Source organism: Ranitomeya variabilis, chromosome 7 (assembly GCF_051348905.1).
Source record: "Ranitomeya variabilis isolate aRanVar5 chromosome 7, aRanVar5.hap1, whole genome shotgun sequence".
Taxonomy (NCBI): domain Eukaryota; kingdom Metazoa; phylum Chordata; class Amphibia; order Anura; family Dendrobatidae; genus Ranitomeya; species Ranitomeya variabilis.
The window spans coordinates 202,654,494-202,668,928 of NC_135238.1; the positions used below are offsets into that span (position 1 = coordinate 202,654,494).

General features: G+C 41.3%; 1 protein-coding gene across 1 annotated transcript in view; it reads left to right on the top strand.

The window, feature by feature from the left end:
• LOC143784436 (dynein axonemal heavy chain 11-like) overlaps positions 1 to 14,435 on the top strand; it is a 248,080-nt gene that overhangs the window by 216,167 nt on the left and 17,478 nt on the right. Inside the window, exons 44-45 of the mRNA XM_077272673.1 lie at positions 1,899 to 2,081; positions 9,135 to 9,250. Of these exons, the coding sequence (XP_077128788.1) occupies positions 1,899 to 2,081; positions 9,135 to 9,250 (299 nt within the window). The remainder of the gene's footprint in view (positions 1 to 1,898; positions 2,082 to 9,134; positions 9,251 to 14,435) is intronic.

The following is a 14,435-nucleotide window of genomic DNA, read 5'->3' on the forward strand; positions in this document are numbered from 1 at the left end:
CTCAGTGGCTCTGCCAGTGCAGTCAGAAACCTCCTTAAAGAGAATCTGCCACCTGATCTGAGAGCAGAATACTGTAGGGACGGAAACCCCGATTCCAGTGATGTGTCACGTATATTGGGCTGTTTGCTGTTCTTTTGATCAAATCACAGTTTTATCAGCAGGAGATTATCACTAGAGGACTAATAAACCTGCTGCCACGTAGTCCTCCATATTCATGAGCTCTGTATAATCCTGCCTCCATCACTGATTGGCAGCTTACTGCCTATGCACAGTGTACACAGAAAGTTGGCAATCAGTGGTGTGGGCGGGGTTTTACAGGTCTCATCATTCAGAGAACTGCTAGATCTGCAGCAGATCAATCAGTGATTTTATTAAAACTACAGCAAGCAGCCCAGTAAGTGACACATCACTGGAATCAGGGTCTCTGTTCCTACATCATGCTGCTCACAGATGGGGTAGGAAAAACCTAGTGACAGATTATTTTTAATATTATCTCACTTAAAACTCGCCTGATCTTGCTAGTGATGACATCATAAAATATATATTGAAAATATTTTCAGAAACATTTGTATATAAATTTATTTTTTAATTTTATACTAAACATAAGTTTTTTAAAATATCCCAGGATACATTACTGGCTACAAAAAAATCAACAAATATTATCTGTCAGAGTAAAGATTGTGATATAAAAAAACTTCCCACATTGTATTTTTTTTTCTGTGCATGCGTTCATATTATATTATATCTTGTAATTGTTGTATTTGCTCATTATAGTCACTTGAAAAGGTAGAATTCGAGTGCAGGTATCGCCTTTCAGTTAAAATCCCAAAGGATAAATAAAAAAAAAATCTCAGACCTTTCTTCCGTAGTGAAGGAAACTCATTAAAAGTGGAGAGTTTAATGAAGAGCATCATTGTGATCTAAGGATGATCCCAGGCAGGAGCCTCTGTTACTCATTAACGTGTTTAGAAGATGCTCTATTTATTTTGCCTATTTTCTATGTAAATTTTCCAGCTAAATGTTACTGATTGACCATAATGGAATTAGCATTAAACATATCCATAGGAATCCTGTAACATACTCCTAATAAGTATATTATTGGACTACGGTTCATACACATATAAGCTGTGCGCAGCCCAGTAGTGCAGATTTTATGGTGTACTCCAGGGAATTTATGTGTTGGTAGGAATAAACTCATAGACATTACTTCCCCTGAATTCCCCGGAGCGACAACCTTTTCTGTTCTACCAGATGACCTCCAAGCTGATAGCACTCTCATTAGAAGTGTGACTATAAATAATAGATATTCCTAAAAGTAGAGATGCGTAAGCAAGTGTGTGTGCCGTGGAGGCAAACAAGTGCAAGCGTGTGCAGGTTTGTGATCCATTACTAGAAGACGTGCACAGTTTTTCCATAGGACCCTTCCAGCTTTAGGTACACATGTGTACTGTGTGTATCCGACACGTACATGTCAAGGCTTGGACTGGCCGGCAGGAGAACAGGAGAATCCTCCGGTGGGCCACTGTACAAGAGTGGGTCACCATTTTCTTGGCACAATACACTTGAATCACTATGTGTACAGACAGAGGCGGCATCTTATTCATTTATCAATCTACCTAGTTCATTGTTAGATACATTTGTGATTGAGGATAAGGTCACATTTACATGTAGCTCAAAAGTGGGACCGTGAAATTTGTTGCTGGTGGGTCCTTGGCACCCCAGTCCGACACTGTAAATGTCTGTGCATTTCTTATCTGTTTTATTATTAACCCTCTCCAATTGTATTCATAACTATCTTATCACATGTATCAATGTCGATTATTATTGTATAGAACTTCTGTTAAAAGGTATAAGTACTACAAGTGGCATAATTATGATATTTTTTTGTTCTTCCCAAGGTTAAAGCTTTCCTGGATGACATCCTGGATAAACTCCCTGAAGGATATAACATGGCAGATATAACCTCAAAGACAGCGGACCGGTCTCCATACATCCTTGTGTGCTTTCAAGAATGTGAGAGAATGAATCTCCTCCTTCATGAAATCAGACGTTCTCTAAAGGAGCTGGATCTTGGTCTTAAGGTACATAGTGTTTGGGCGCCACATATAGAATTGTGGATAATATATTAGCTGCATTTTATCATCAATTTGTGAGTTTACGGCTTTGTCCTAAACCTCTATGGCAGGGGTGGGGAACCTCAGGTTCATGGGCCCTTGAAAGCCTGCGAAAACCTTTTCTCCGGCTCCTAGACAGATTCCAAGGGATCACCGTGCTCAGGCTGCGTTTCGACAATTTCTTCTTGCTCTGCGAGCATGCGCACTCAGCGTCTCTACTGAACACTGCGTGTGAGTGCAATGAAAGGTATCTAGTGACAGTGTCTGGATATGTTCGGTGGGCGGAGATAGTGCGCAATGCAATCACATCCTACAGAGAAAGACCACAGCCCAAGCATCTCCTGTGTTCTCTACACTGAAGTCCCAGCATCTCCTGTAATGTATATAGCATCCCAGCATCTCCTGTGATGTTCATACCGCAGCCCCAGCATCTCCTGTGACATCTGTACCACAGCCTTTTGTCTCCTATGATGTGTATACAGCAGTCTTGGTGTCTCCTATGTGATGTATATACAGGAGTCTCAGTGTCTCTGATGTGATGTGTAGACAGCAGTTTCTGTGTCTCCTATGTGATGTGTATATAGAAGTCTCGTTGTATCCTATGTGATGTGTATACAACAGTCTAGGTGTCTCCTATGTAATATATATACAGCAGTCTTGGTGTCTCCTATGTGATGTGTATGGAGCAGTCTCGGTGTCTCCTATGTGATGTACACAGCAGACCTCGCACTGTTTTGAGTTCTATAAATGTAACGTGAGCAGTGATGAATTTCCCACTGTGAGAGACCTGAGGTGTAATATACATCTTTATTCAGTATGACTTACTGCTGCAAGTTATTTCTTTACAAAACTAATCATCACAGTTGCCTGCTCTCCAGATAGACGCAAGTCTGGAAAATCATTTATGAGTAGCAACATCATCCATACCTCCTAACATCACAGCTGCACCAAAGAGAAGAAGTTTCAGCTATCCCATTACGGGGGAGTAAATTAAATATTTGACCAAATACTGTATAGCGGGGTAATTTTCAAATTTCAAGAGCTAAGCCAGCCCCCTTCTCAAGTGTATAGATTGAAATTAGATACATGTAATACCAATGATATGAAATATTAGTAGTGAAATCATCACATTATAGTAAAACTTCTTTATTAAATGGGTTTTCAGGCCTTTTAAAAAGTTGCCATAGCATAGCTAAGGGTTAAGTATTATAAAATAAAGAAATGAGTTATTTACCAATATTATCACTGGCAGCTCCTGTACTGTTGAAGCGGGGCCGGGGCACACATGTATGTGTTTGCTGTGGGCCAGAACTGAGTTCTGATTGCCCCGCAACCCCACTTCTTAATGGATGTTTGGTGGAGTGAGTGGTGTGATGGAGTATGTTCTTTATTCACTTTTGTTTCGTGACCGGTGCTTGGCTACAAACAAGACAGAAGACCTTGGGTCCTGGTTAACAGGTTCGACTTTACTGTGCAAATAATTTACACGTGGCTGCAGCATACAGATTAAGACAAAGTCTCTTGTTAGTGATGTTCCCTTGGTTGTGTGATCCATCAGTCCTTGTCCCCGTCCTGTCCTGAGACTCACCATCTTCACCTCACTCTGCAACCCGGCTGACATCTTCTTCATCAGGGAGACAGAGGAAAGACTCTCTATACCTCTTCCGAACCTTAGGTTCAAGACTGTCCCGGTGTCCAGATGTGACCAAAGCTGTGCCGTCATTCTTCTAGGAAACTAATACTAACTGGACCTGTTCCCTTCTGCGGCAGCTTAGCTGCACTAGAACCTGCTAACTCTGCTATGTTTAGCCTTGCTCCACACTTCACCAAGAACTTGCACTTTCTGAGTCTTAGACTCTGACTAGACTGTCTGACTGACGGTCTCTAAATAATTGTAGCCCGGAAACATTTTCTACAAAACTCATTTAACCCCTCCCAAACTGTGGGCTAATCCCAACACTATTAAAGATAGCTATATCCCTATCTATTGCATAGTGTATGGTTCCTTTAGTGGACAGACCTCCCACATTCCCATGGACGGCCATACTCATAGCCTGTAGGAGAACCAAATATGCAACACCGGCCATAGGGATAAAATATAACATAACTTTATCACACATAAATATATAAAACTCAGCAGCATCGTCACAACACACCTATTGCCACAACATCTTCTTCATCCCAGCCTCCGCCCTTCAATGTCACTATGGTGGTTTCCACTGGGACCTGATGTGATATCCAGTCCATCAGTCATATGTACCTGAGCTAGTTAGTGGCCTCAGTGGTAAGGTGCCTGATTGGTGGAAATGTCATTAATTTTGGTCTCGGACTTGACCATTTTAGCGATGGAGGGTAATAGCACTTCTTTCTTGGTTTTCTTTTATAAGGATCCTCTCGCATATTATTCTTTAAAGGTAACATGTCACCTGAATTTGGCGGGACAGGTTTGCGGTCAAATGGGCGTGGTTTTCGGGTGTTTGATTCACCCTTTCCTTGCCCGCTGGCTGCATGCTGGCCGCAATATTTGATTGATGTTCATGCTGTGTCCTCCGTAGTCACGCCTGTGCAAGGCAATCTTGCCTTGCGCACGCACAGTATGCTTTGCCCAACTGCGGGCAAAGCCGAAAAGCATTAGTGCGCATGCGCCGGCGCACTATGTCCCGGAAGTATTTAGCTGTGTTCCGGGACATAGTGCACCGGCGCATGCTCACTAATGCTTTTCGGCTTTGCCCACAGTTGGGCAAAGCATACTGCACGTGCGGAAGGCAAGATTGCCTTGCACAGGCGTGACTACGGAGGACACAGCATGAACATCAATCAAATATTGCAGCCAGCATGCAGCCAGCGGGTAAGGAAAGGGTGAATCAAACACCTGAAACACCCGAAAACTCCGCCCATATGACAACAAACCTGTCCCGCCAAATTCAGGTGACAGGTTCCCTTTAAAGGTAAGGTACCGCGTTTGTAGATTATTAATAAATCACTGTAATGTAGCATAACATGCTGCTATAACCAAGTTTTAAATGCATGTGAAACAGATTTCGTGTGTTATATGTGTTTAAAGAAGGAACTGGGGGCTGACATCTTGGTTTTGCAGCAGTAGCAGGGCACTAACAGTGTCATTTTACAGCACCCCATGGACATAGGAGATAATAGACCGGCGAGGACCCTATCTATAACATTGGAGAGGCGTTAGCAGTGAGCTGGGCACGCCTCTGTGGGCTGCACAACTCACTGCTGTAGGTGTGACTAGCAGCCATTTTATTATAGCCCAGTGCTCTCTGCCCAGCTCCACTTACTCTCTATCACAGGAGCTCCATTCACTCCATTAAGCTGCATTCACAGCCTGCAGAGAGGTGACACCTGATACCTGTCTCTGCCATACAATGTATCTCTCCCCTCCCTCCACAATGCCTGGCCATTCACTGCAGACCTGGAGCTCCTTCTTATTACTGAGGGATGAGTCACAGACAGCTCTGCACAGACAATGCTGCTCCATACACACCACATAAACTAACTGTGCTTCTGATGCACTAACTGCTGGTGATAGCAGATCACAGGGCAGTCACACACAAAATGGCTCTGCCCTGTGATGCTGCTCTTCATTCTGCCCCAGGGATATTAGACCACCCAAAAGGGGAGGGAAATGCTGATGTCAGCAGTTACTGCCCAGATTTTCCAGCTAACAGTAAAGCTGGTAAGTCTTACTATAGCTGCTTGAGGTCTAAAACGGAAAATGCTCCCCCTAGTGGTCAATATATATATTTGTAAGAAAATATATAATATTTTTCATATAGAAATGTTTGCAAACAGTGCAAACATTGCATTAATACATTTTATTTACTATTTTAAGCTTAATTTCACAAAAAAACAAACTACAGGAAAACTGGTGGCACCTTCCCTTTAAGGAAACTAAGACTATTCACTACATGATAAAGGATTTTCCACTGTTTACCTATACAGTGTGAATCTATTACTCATAGGATTTTTTAAGATTTCTGCTTGCAGTCATTGAACTGATTTATAAATCCTGCTCAATGTCTAGGAGAACCTTATAGTACAAAATTATTAGTCCTTTCTGACCGATTAATGCCACAAACCTCATTAGTTCACAGATTTTGTAGATCTTTCAAAGCATCCAAGATTTGTAAAGTTTTTACAGAATCTTACACTGCCAAATTTCTATTTTCATCAAGAATATAAAATTCCTTTGTTTCCTTTTTTTTTTTAAGATTAAATTTTCCTTTAAAACAATCACCTTTTTTTTAGGTCATCAGCTAAACATTTACTTGACTTACATTCCTGCATATTAAGATGTTGGATAATTCGGAAGCGACAATGATCCATCTGCCGAATAACACTATCTGTGAATTCCATTTTTGCCGAAGTCTACAGAAGGAAAATACTTACGATGCTTGTACAGCCGGAGATAGCTAAATGAGTCCCATAGAGACTAGACTTAGCTACTCCGCTCTAGATGTGGTCCTTGCAAGATCAGTGTCTTTTTTTTGGCATATTGATAGACAAGTGTTAAGACTTACACTTCAAGCTGTGACTGTGCTGTTTGCAAATGGAGAACTAGTGTTTTCCAACAATATACCGTGCAAATAATTTAGAAAGGAGAAGTAAAAATATGTTTAGGCATTCTTCCTAAGTATTGTGTGTGTGAAATCTATTGTAATTAAATTAGAAATACATCATTATAAATATATGTGCAGAACAAAAATAAACCTGGAATTTTAAGTAATGTAGGAGTAACATATTTTCATTGAAAACGTTTTTTTTTTTTTTTACAGCCAAGTAAATCTATCACATATGCACCAAACTGGTGATAAAGGTTTGCTTGCGGGGACCTCCAGTGTTCACTGGAATGGAGGTCTCGAGGCCTCCGTTCGTCTTTAAGTACATAAACACACTGAGGTTGGGTTTAAATGGAGAGGAAGTTGATAATGAGCAAGGGGTTGTCTCATGACAGATATGGATGGTATATCCACTGGATTTGACATAAATGTCTAATAGAAGCAGGTCCCATCTATTGTCTCCAGGATGGGGGTCCCTCGCTCCTACTCTTGTATTCGGAACTGCCATAGCACTAAATGGAGAGAGCTGGTGCCATGCCTCCCACCTTTCCACTCACTGAGCACCAGTCGAAATGGGGGATGAACTGAACTGTTTTGGTGATAGGTGCAGGTCTTGAAGGTAGGACAAAGGGTGGACATACAGTACGACTGGTGTAGCTGCACAGGTGGAATTGTGCATTATCATGAGCAATTGGACTGAAAAGAGCCCATATATTGTTCTTGGAAAGGGGCCCTTTTCTGTCTGTGTCTGCTTCTCGGCCGGACCCACATCTGTTAGATATTTCTGTGACATATCCTGTAGATATGCCATAACTGTCTGTTGTGAGATAGCACCTTTCAAGTAGAAAGGAGTGACAAAAATAACCAAGGACGGTAAGGAAGGCGGAGAACTCAGTGAGACTTCTGTTATCTCACAGACATGGTTGGGCTATAGGCCATCAAACATGGGTAGAATAACCAGTATATTGATGGACTCAATTGCTATAGAGTCTAAGATTACTCATAGGCATGATGGAAGTATTGAATTGAATGTAGATCACTAAGAGACGGAGAACAGGAATCAAAAATGGAAAGCTTATTTTATTTTTCTCCATGTGTCATGGACATACATCCTGCTGAAGGGTATTTCGATGGACTGGGGCACAAATCCTTGTTTTTTCCCAGGGCCCCATAGTTCCCTGTTACACTCCTGCTCCCATGGTGCTGGCTATGATTGATATTAATGTAATCCCTATGGATTACTGAAAAACCAAGATGACCCTTTATTACAATATTCCCACCCGCGTCTGTTGACCAGCTAAATGCTGCTGTCAATCCCCGACAGCTGCATTTAACACGTGCAGACAGGAAGCGTGACATTGATCGCGCCCATCACATGCCCATCACGTGAAAAAGAAAACTATACATGTTTGGTACCTGCGTACTTGTACTGATCTGGGATATCATATTGCCAGGACAGTTTTACAATATATTGAACACGGTAACTAAAAAAAGACCTAAAATCCATTGTGGAATTGCACTTTTTTTTTTACAATTTCATCGCCCTTGGAATTTTCCCCCCCCTTAACTAGTACACTATATGGCGGAATGAATGGTGTCATTCAGAAGTACAAATTTGTCCACAAAAAAACAAGCCCTCATCTGGTTATATGGCTGGAAAAATAAAAAAAAGTTCTCACTCTTGGAAGAAAGAGAGGAAAAAACGAAAACGAAAAATCACCCGTGGTTGAAGGGATAAAATAGAGTGTTATTGTAGATGTAGTTTCCTCTGAAGTGCTGGGTTCAATAAGTCGTGGCTTGTTTTTTCTTTTTCTTTTTTGTTCCCCACTACCTCCTTTTCCTTCCCATTCTTTCTCTTTCCTCCCTCTTTCCTTCTTTACACTCCTCTAGTACACGTATAATTATTTGGTTCATATAAGAACTTATATTAATACCTCATCAAGATGGTTATAACTATATTCTAATGTTTAACGATAACTTAATAGTAACAACCGTCAACTGCTTTATTATTGAACGTAACTGGAATGTTCTGTTTTCATATCGCTGTTGTTAAAACCCAATGAAAATATTACAAGTAAAAAAGAATGAGCTAAAACCAAATATTGCTTTTCATCTGATTTCTTTTCCCCATATAAGTGAGATTTTTAAGCTTCTGAAAGCAAAATTATGCAGAAAAACATGTTTAATTTATTGTCTTTTGCAGCACATTGCAGACACAAAACCTGAAGTACTTAAGTTATTGTTACTATCTAATATTCCTTTTAGTAAATGAGTTATGCATCTGGTGAAAGCTGAGGCTTCTGCAATGTTCAGGCGTCAAGTTGCTGCACCTTGTGTATTTCGGTGGGAGGCAAAAGCGGGCTCTTTAGCATTTATCGTGTCATCTTTTCACAGCCACTATCTAAAAAGCAAATGGCTCACTAATGTTTTCTTTTGTTAGGGTGAGTTAGCAATCTCTTCCGAAATGGAGCAACTGCAGTCAGCCCTATTTTTTGATAATGTACCTGACACTTGGATGAAGCTGGCTTATCCATCAACATACAACCTGGCTCAGTGGTAAGGATGCTTCTTCATTTTCTGGGAAAATCCATTCACTGACTGTAGTTTTACCTGATTAATACAACGTAACATAGTTTTTGAATGTACTAACAGAAAGCTCAATGTTGATTCCTCTGCTGAGAGTAAAGCTGACACCTTTCTGTATGAGGTCTGTATACAAACACTTTCCACAGTGGAGAAACTTTGGTGAAAGCTATAAGTGGTGAGCTTGATAAGTAGGGCCCTAAAAATATTCTTGGCTCCCAGTGGTGACCATGCTGGAAAACTGTGCTCTTGTACAGACCAGTTCGGCCATGTTACTTATAAAGATATGGAAATCACACAGTGCGGTCTCCCGTTCAAGAGTTCAATAACCAAGGTGGCGAGCCATGGACAAAGAACATCTCACTCAACCTATATAGTACATAATCAGCCAGTCACATAGATCATTGGCATGTAAGGCCTCTTTCACACTAGCGTCGGCCCGACGTACCGACGCTTACTGTGACAAAAATGCCCGACGTGGGCAGCGGAAGCAGTCTTAAGACGCTTCCGCTGCCCCATTGCAAGGTCCGGGGAGGAGGGGGCCGAGTTTCGGCTGCGCATGCGCGGTCGAAAATGGAGGTCCCGACGCACAAAAAAAGTTACATGTAACGTTTTTTTTATGGCGGCGGTGTGCCAGAACATGGCGCAACCGTCGCACGACGGTTGCGACGTGTGGCACTGCGTCGCAATGCGTCGCTAATAAAAGTCTATGGAGAAAAAACGCATCCTGCAGACAACTTTGCAGGATGCGTTTTTTCTCCACAACGACGCATTGCGACGTGCAGTGCACGACGCTAGTGTGAAAGTAGCATAAGACTATGTTCTCATAGAATTCTTGCGACATTCAAAAATAATAGTTTTTAAAGAGGAAACTGCTTTACGAGACATTCATTTTTTGGGGAGATTATTTTTTGCCTAAAGTGGTTTTAAAGAGCTTTTTAAGTTTTTTTTTCTTAAGTGTAGTTTGCAACCTTTCTATTTGACAGTGCCTAATTTGTTCCAAATCAGTTTTGGAACAAATCAAGCCAGACATGTCACTCGAAGCAAGGATCATTAAGCTATGACTTGCCTACTTTGAACACATCATACGAAGAGAGCAATCACTGGAGAAGGAACAGAAGGAACAAGGTGAAGAGGAAGACCAGAAACCCGATGGCTTCATACTATCAAAATAATGGCGCAGAAGATCCTGGTGGACCTATTTAGACTTGCACAAGATCAATCTTTCTACAGATCGTCCATCCATCAAGTCAACATGGCTCGAGATAAAGCCAAAGGCTGTTAAAAAAAATGGAATGGCTTCCAGTACGATCAGCTTTAAAAAGAAGCAACATGTTTGTTCCAAACCTTATTCAGGAAAAAAAAAATTTAAAAAACACCTGATATGAACAGAAATGGATTTCCCATTAAGATGAATAGGACGAGTTTTTTCCAAGCATTTTTAAGGAGGATTTTGGTATGGATCCACTAAAAAAAACCTCCTCAAAGAATTTTGTGTAAACTAAACTTGACATACCGAACCCAAAATGTATGGATAGCTGAAACATCTCAATAATAGTCTACTGTTCAATGGTTGAGCTACAGAAGCCCTGCATACACATACATTAGTTTTTTTAATACTGTTATGCATATTATGTAATTTTGCCTTTCACAATCTGAGAACCATGCAATTCACAACCCGTCATCAAAGCTGTCCAATAGTTTGTGCTCTTCAGCATAATAAGCTCTATCCTCTAATAGCAAAAATATTGATATGTATGGATTTGCTTTTAGAACTGAACAGGATGACTACAGGAAATTTTACATTTTTATGTAGTCATAACAAAGTGATGTTATTAAAGAAGAAGTGGCATCTAAAGAACCAAAGAGGCTGCGTGTAATGGAAAATCTAGATAATTTTTCTCTCTACTTGACTGGTAGGATAGTATCACACATACAGAAGTCGGGTAAAATGAGTATATTTTTTTATAAGTTGCAATACCGGAGGGGAAAAAAGCATTATCGACAATTTGTTTGCTGGCTTTTCCCTCTTTTCATCCACTTAGAGTTCAGTCCTTAATGTTTTATTGAAATTGATTTTAAATGAGCACTATTTCTATTGCACATAATGACGTTAGAATTTATCTTGCTTTCCCATTGTCTGCACTCTGGTTTTAGACAATATTTTCAAAAGCGATTCATTGAATTCCATATCTTAAAATGGATCCATCTAAAATGCACTAAAGATTATCTGTACTGTAATTGTGTGGAAAATTATACTGATTTAAAACAAATTCTCGTGGAAATGAAAATGTAACTACAGACCAAAAAAATGTAAAAGTGCCAATTTGTTGTTCTAACTCACTGGGAAGGCTGTATGCGCTCACAAATTACATGTTTTTATATACTGTATAGTTGTTCGGTGTGGTTCTCCCCCATAATAAAATCAACATAAATCCATTTACATAGTAGGTTAACTAACATGAACAAGTACCTGTCGAATCATCCTTCAAGGGGAAAGAGGAGGAAAAAAATCAAGCCACTGGAGAAGGGAAGACAAAATTCTTATTCAACATACATTAATATAATGAGGGTTTTTTTAACGTTTTTATCTAAAAATATTTCTTACATTTTACACAGAATACGCTGATTCCTTTATAGGATTAATGACTAAAAATGCAGATACAAGATACATATTATGCATTTAATTCTAACCAGGTTGTGAAACTAGTTAGAGTTTATTGTATTTCTTTGTCTGTCTTTGGCTTGTGTGAACAGCTTCAATAAAAATATAATATCTACATGTGTAGGGCCGCCATCAGGGCATTACTGCCCTCACTGGTGTATGGGGCCCGGTCAACAGAAGTACAGAAAGAGACCAAAACTAAGTCCCCGCCCCCCTCTTATGCTTCATCTCACCTGGCCCCAGAGAGTAATAAAGTATTGTACTCCCGACCACCGTTATCGGTGGTGCACATGAAGCCGGCTTGGAGATCCATGACAGTGCAGCTTCAAGGGAGTCCCTCCTCTTCTGTGACAATCTGCTAACGGCGTGTATACAATGCATATGCGCTGGCATGTAAGCGCACCACTCGCCATGATACCAGTCCAGAAGTGGAGCTGCAGGGGATCGTATGAAAGGTACTAAGTATGAAAAACTTCTTTAAAATAAAATTGATTAAATTGGCTTGGGGGGAGCAAATAGTGATGAATTGAGGGTGTGCGACTGGGGACAGTGAATGATGTTGTATTGAGGTGGGGGAGCAAAAATAATGATGAATTGGGGGTGGAGAAACAGAAATGATGAATTGAGTGTGAGGGACAGTGAATGATGAATTGAGGGTGGGGAACGGGGGATAGAAAATGATGAATTGAAGGTGTGGGTGTGGAAAGCAAATGATGACTTGAAGGTGCGGGGTGGGGAGAGCAAATAATGATGAGTTGAGGGTGTGGGGATGAATTGAGGGTGGAGAACATCAAATGATGATGGATTGAGTGTGGGGGAGAGCAAATGATGAATTAAAAGTGGGGATGGGAGAGAGAGAGAACATAACATAATGAATTGGAGCATTTGTTCAACAGGAAAACTGGCCCATGCGGACAGCAAAGCTTCTCTTCTCAGAGACGCTCTATAGCAGGGGTGGGCAATTAATTTTTCCAAGGGGCCATATGAGAGACCTTGACTGTTGTGGAGGGCCGAACCAAAAGGCTGAAATTAATTCTGCTCAATATTAATATTGACATATAGAATATAATTATTTTATATTAATATTAATTGTATCACTTAATATTGAGCAGAATTAAGTGTGCTGACATCCCCTATATACTGTGAGCCCACACACAGCCCTCCTATATAAAGTATGAGCTCACACAGAGCCCCCTATATACAGTAAGAGCTCCCACATAGCCTCCTATATACAGTATGAGCCCCTACATAACCTTTTATATACAGTATGAGCCCCATATTATTATTATTATTATTATAATAATAATTAATTATTTTTTATAATGACCCTAGCCTGGCATGAAAAGCTTGAACCAACCGGTCGGCATGCACTGAACCGGCCGAGACCCAAGACCGATCCTCCGGACCATACCCCTTCCAGTGCACCAAATACTGCAGATTCCGGCGCACCCACCGAGAATCAACGATGCATCCCACCTCATATTTCAGATGGCCCTCCACCAATACAGGAGGACTGACAGACGAGGAGTCCTCCTCAACCACTCCCAATGGTTTCAGAAGGGACCTGTGAAAAACATTAGATATTTTAAAGGAGGCGGGAAGTTGTAACCTGTAGGCCACCAGGTGGATGACCTCCACAATTTTATATGGGCCAATGAACTTAGGACCCAGTTTGGCCGAGGGGACCTTGAGCTTAATATTGCGGGTGAATAACCACACCTTCTCACTCACAAGGAACGCGGGACCCAATCCCCTTCTTTTGTCTGCAAAAAATGTAAACCTTGCCTGGGCCTTGGTGATGTTTCACTGAACCTCCACCCACAGGGTCTTTAAGCGTTGTACCGTACCCTCCGCCCCTGGACAGCCTGAGTCTATGTGAGAAAACTCCCCAAAATGTGGGTTAAACCCTTAATTGACCAGGAAGGGAGACATTCCCGAAGACTGACTCACACGACCATTGAAAGCAAACTCTGCCACTGGTAACACATCACACTAGTCCTCCTGTACGGAAGAATCCAAACATCTCAGAATTTGCTCCAGGGACTGATTCTGTCCATATAGACAGCCTGTGTCATGGCGTCCTCCAGGGTATCCTGGGGAGGATGCAACGCCACTGCGTCCTACAAATGGTTGGACAGGCCTCTGTGGAACAACCCTCTCAAGGCAGCATCATTCCAGGATATCTCAGCTGCCCAGCATCTGCACTCAGAACAAAACCATTCTGCTGAGTGCTTCTTCTGTGTCACACTCATCACCATGTCCTCAGCCAGACGCACTCTATCAGGCTCATTATAAATATTCCCAAGAGCCTCAAAAAACAGATCCACAGACATGTTCCAGAGCAGAGGGGAAGAGAGAGAAAAGGCCCAAGCCTGTGGATTCCCCCTTAATAAAGAAATAATTCCCACCCTCTGACTTTCATTCCCAGAGGCGTGCAGACGCAGAGAGAAAAAGAATTTACACCCCTCTTTGAACACCCCAAATAATTTTTTG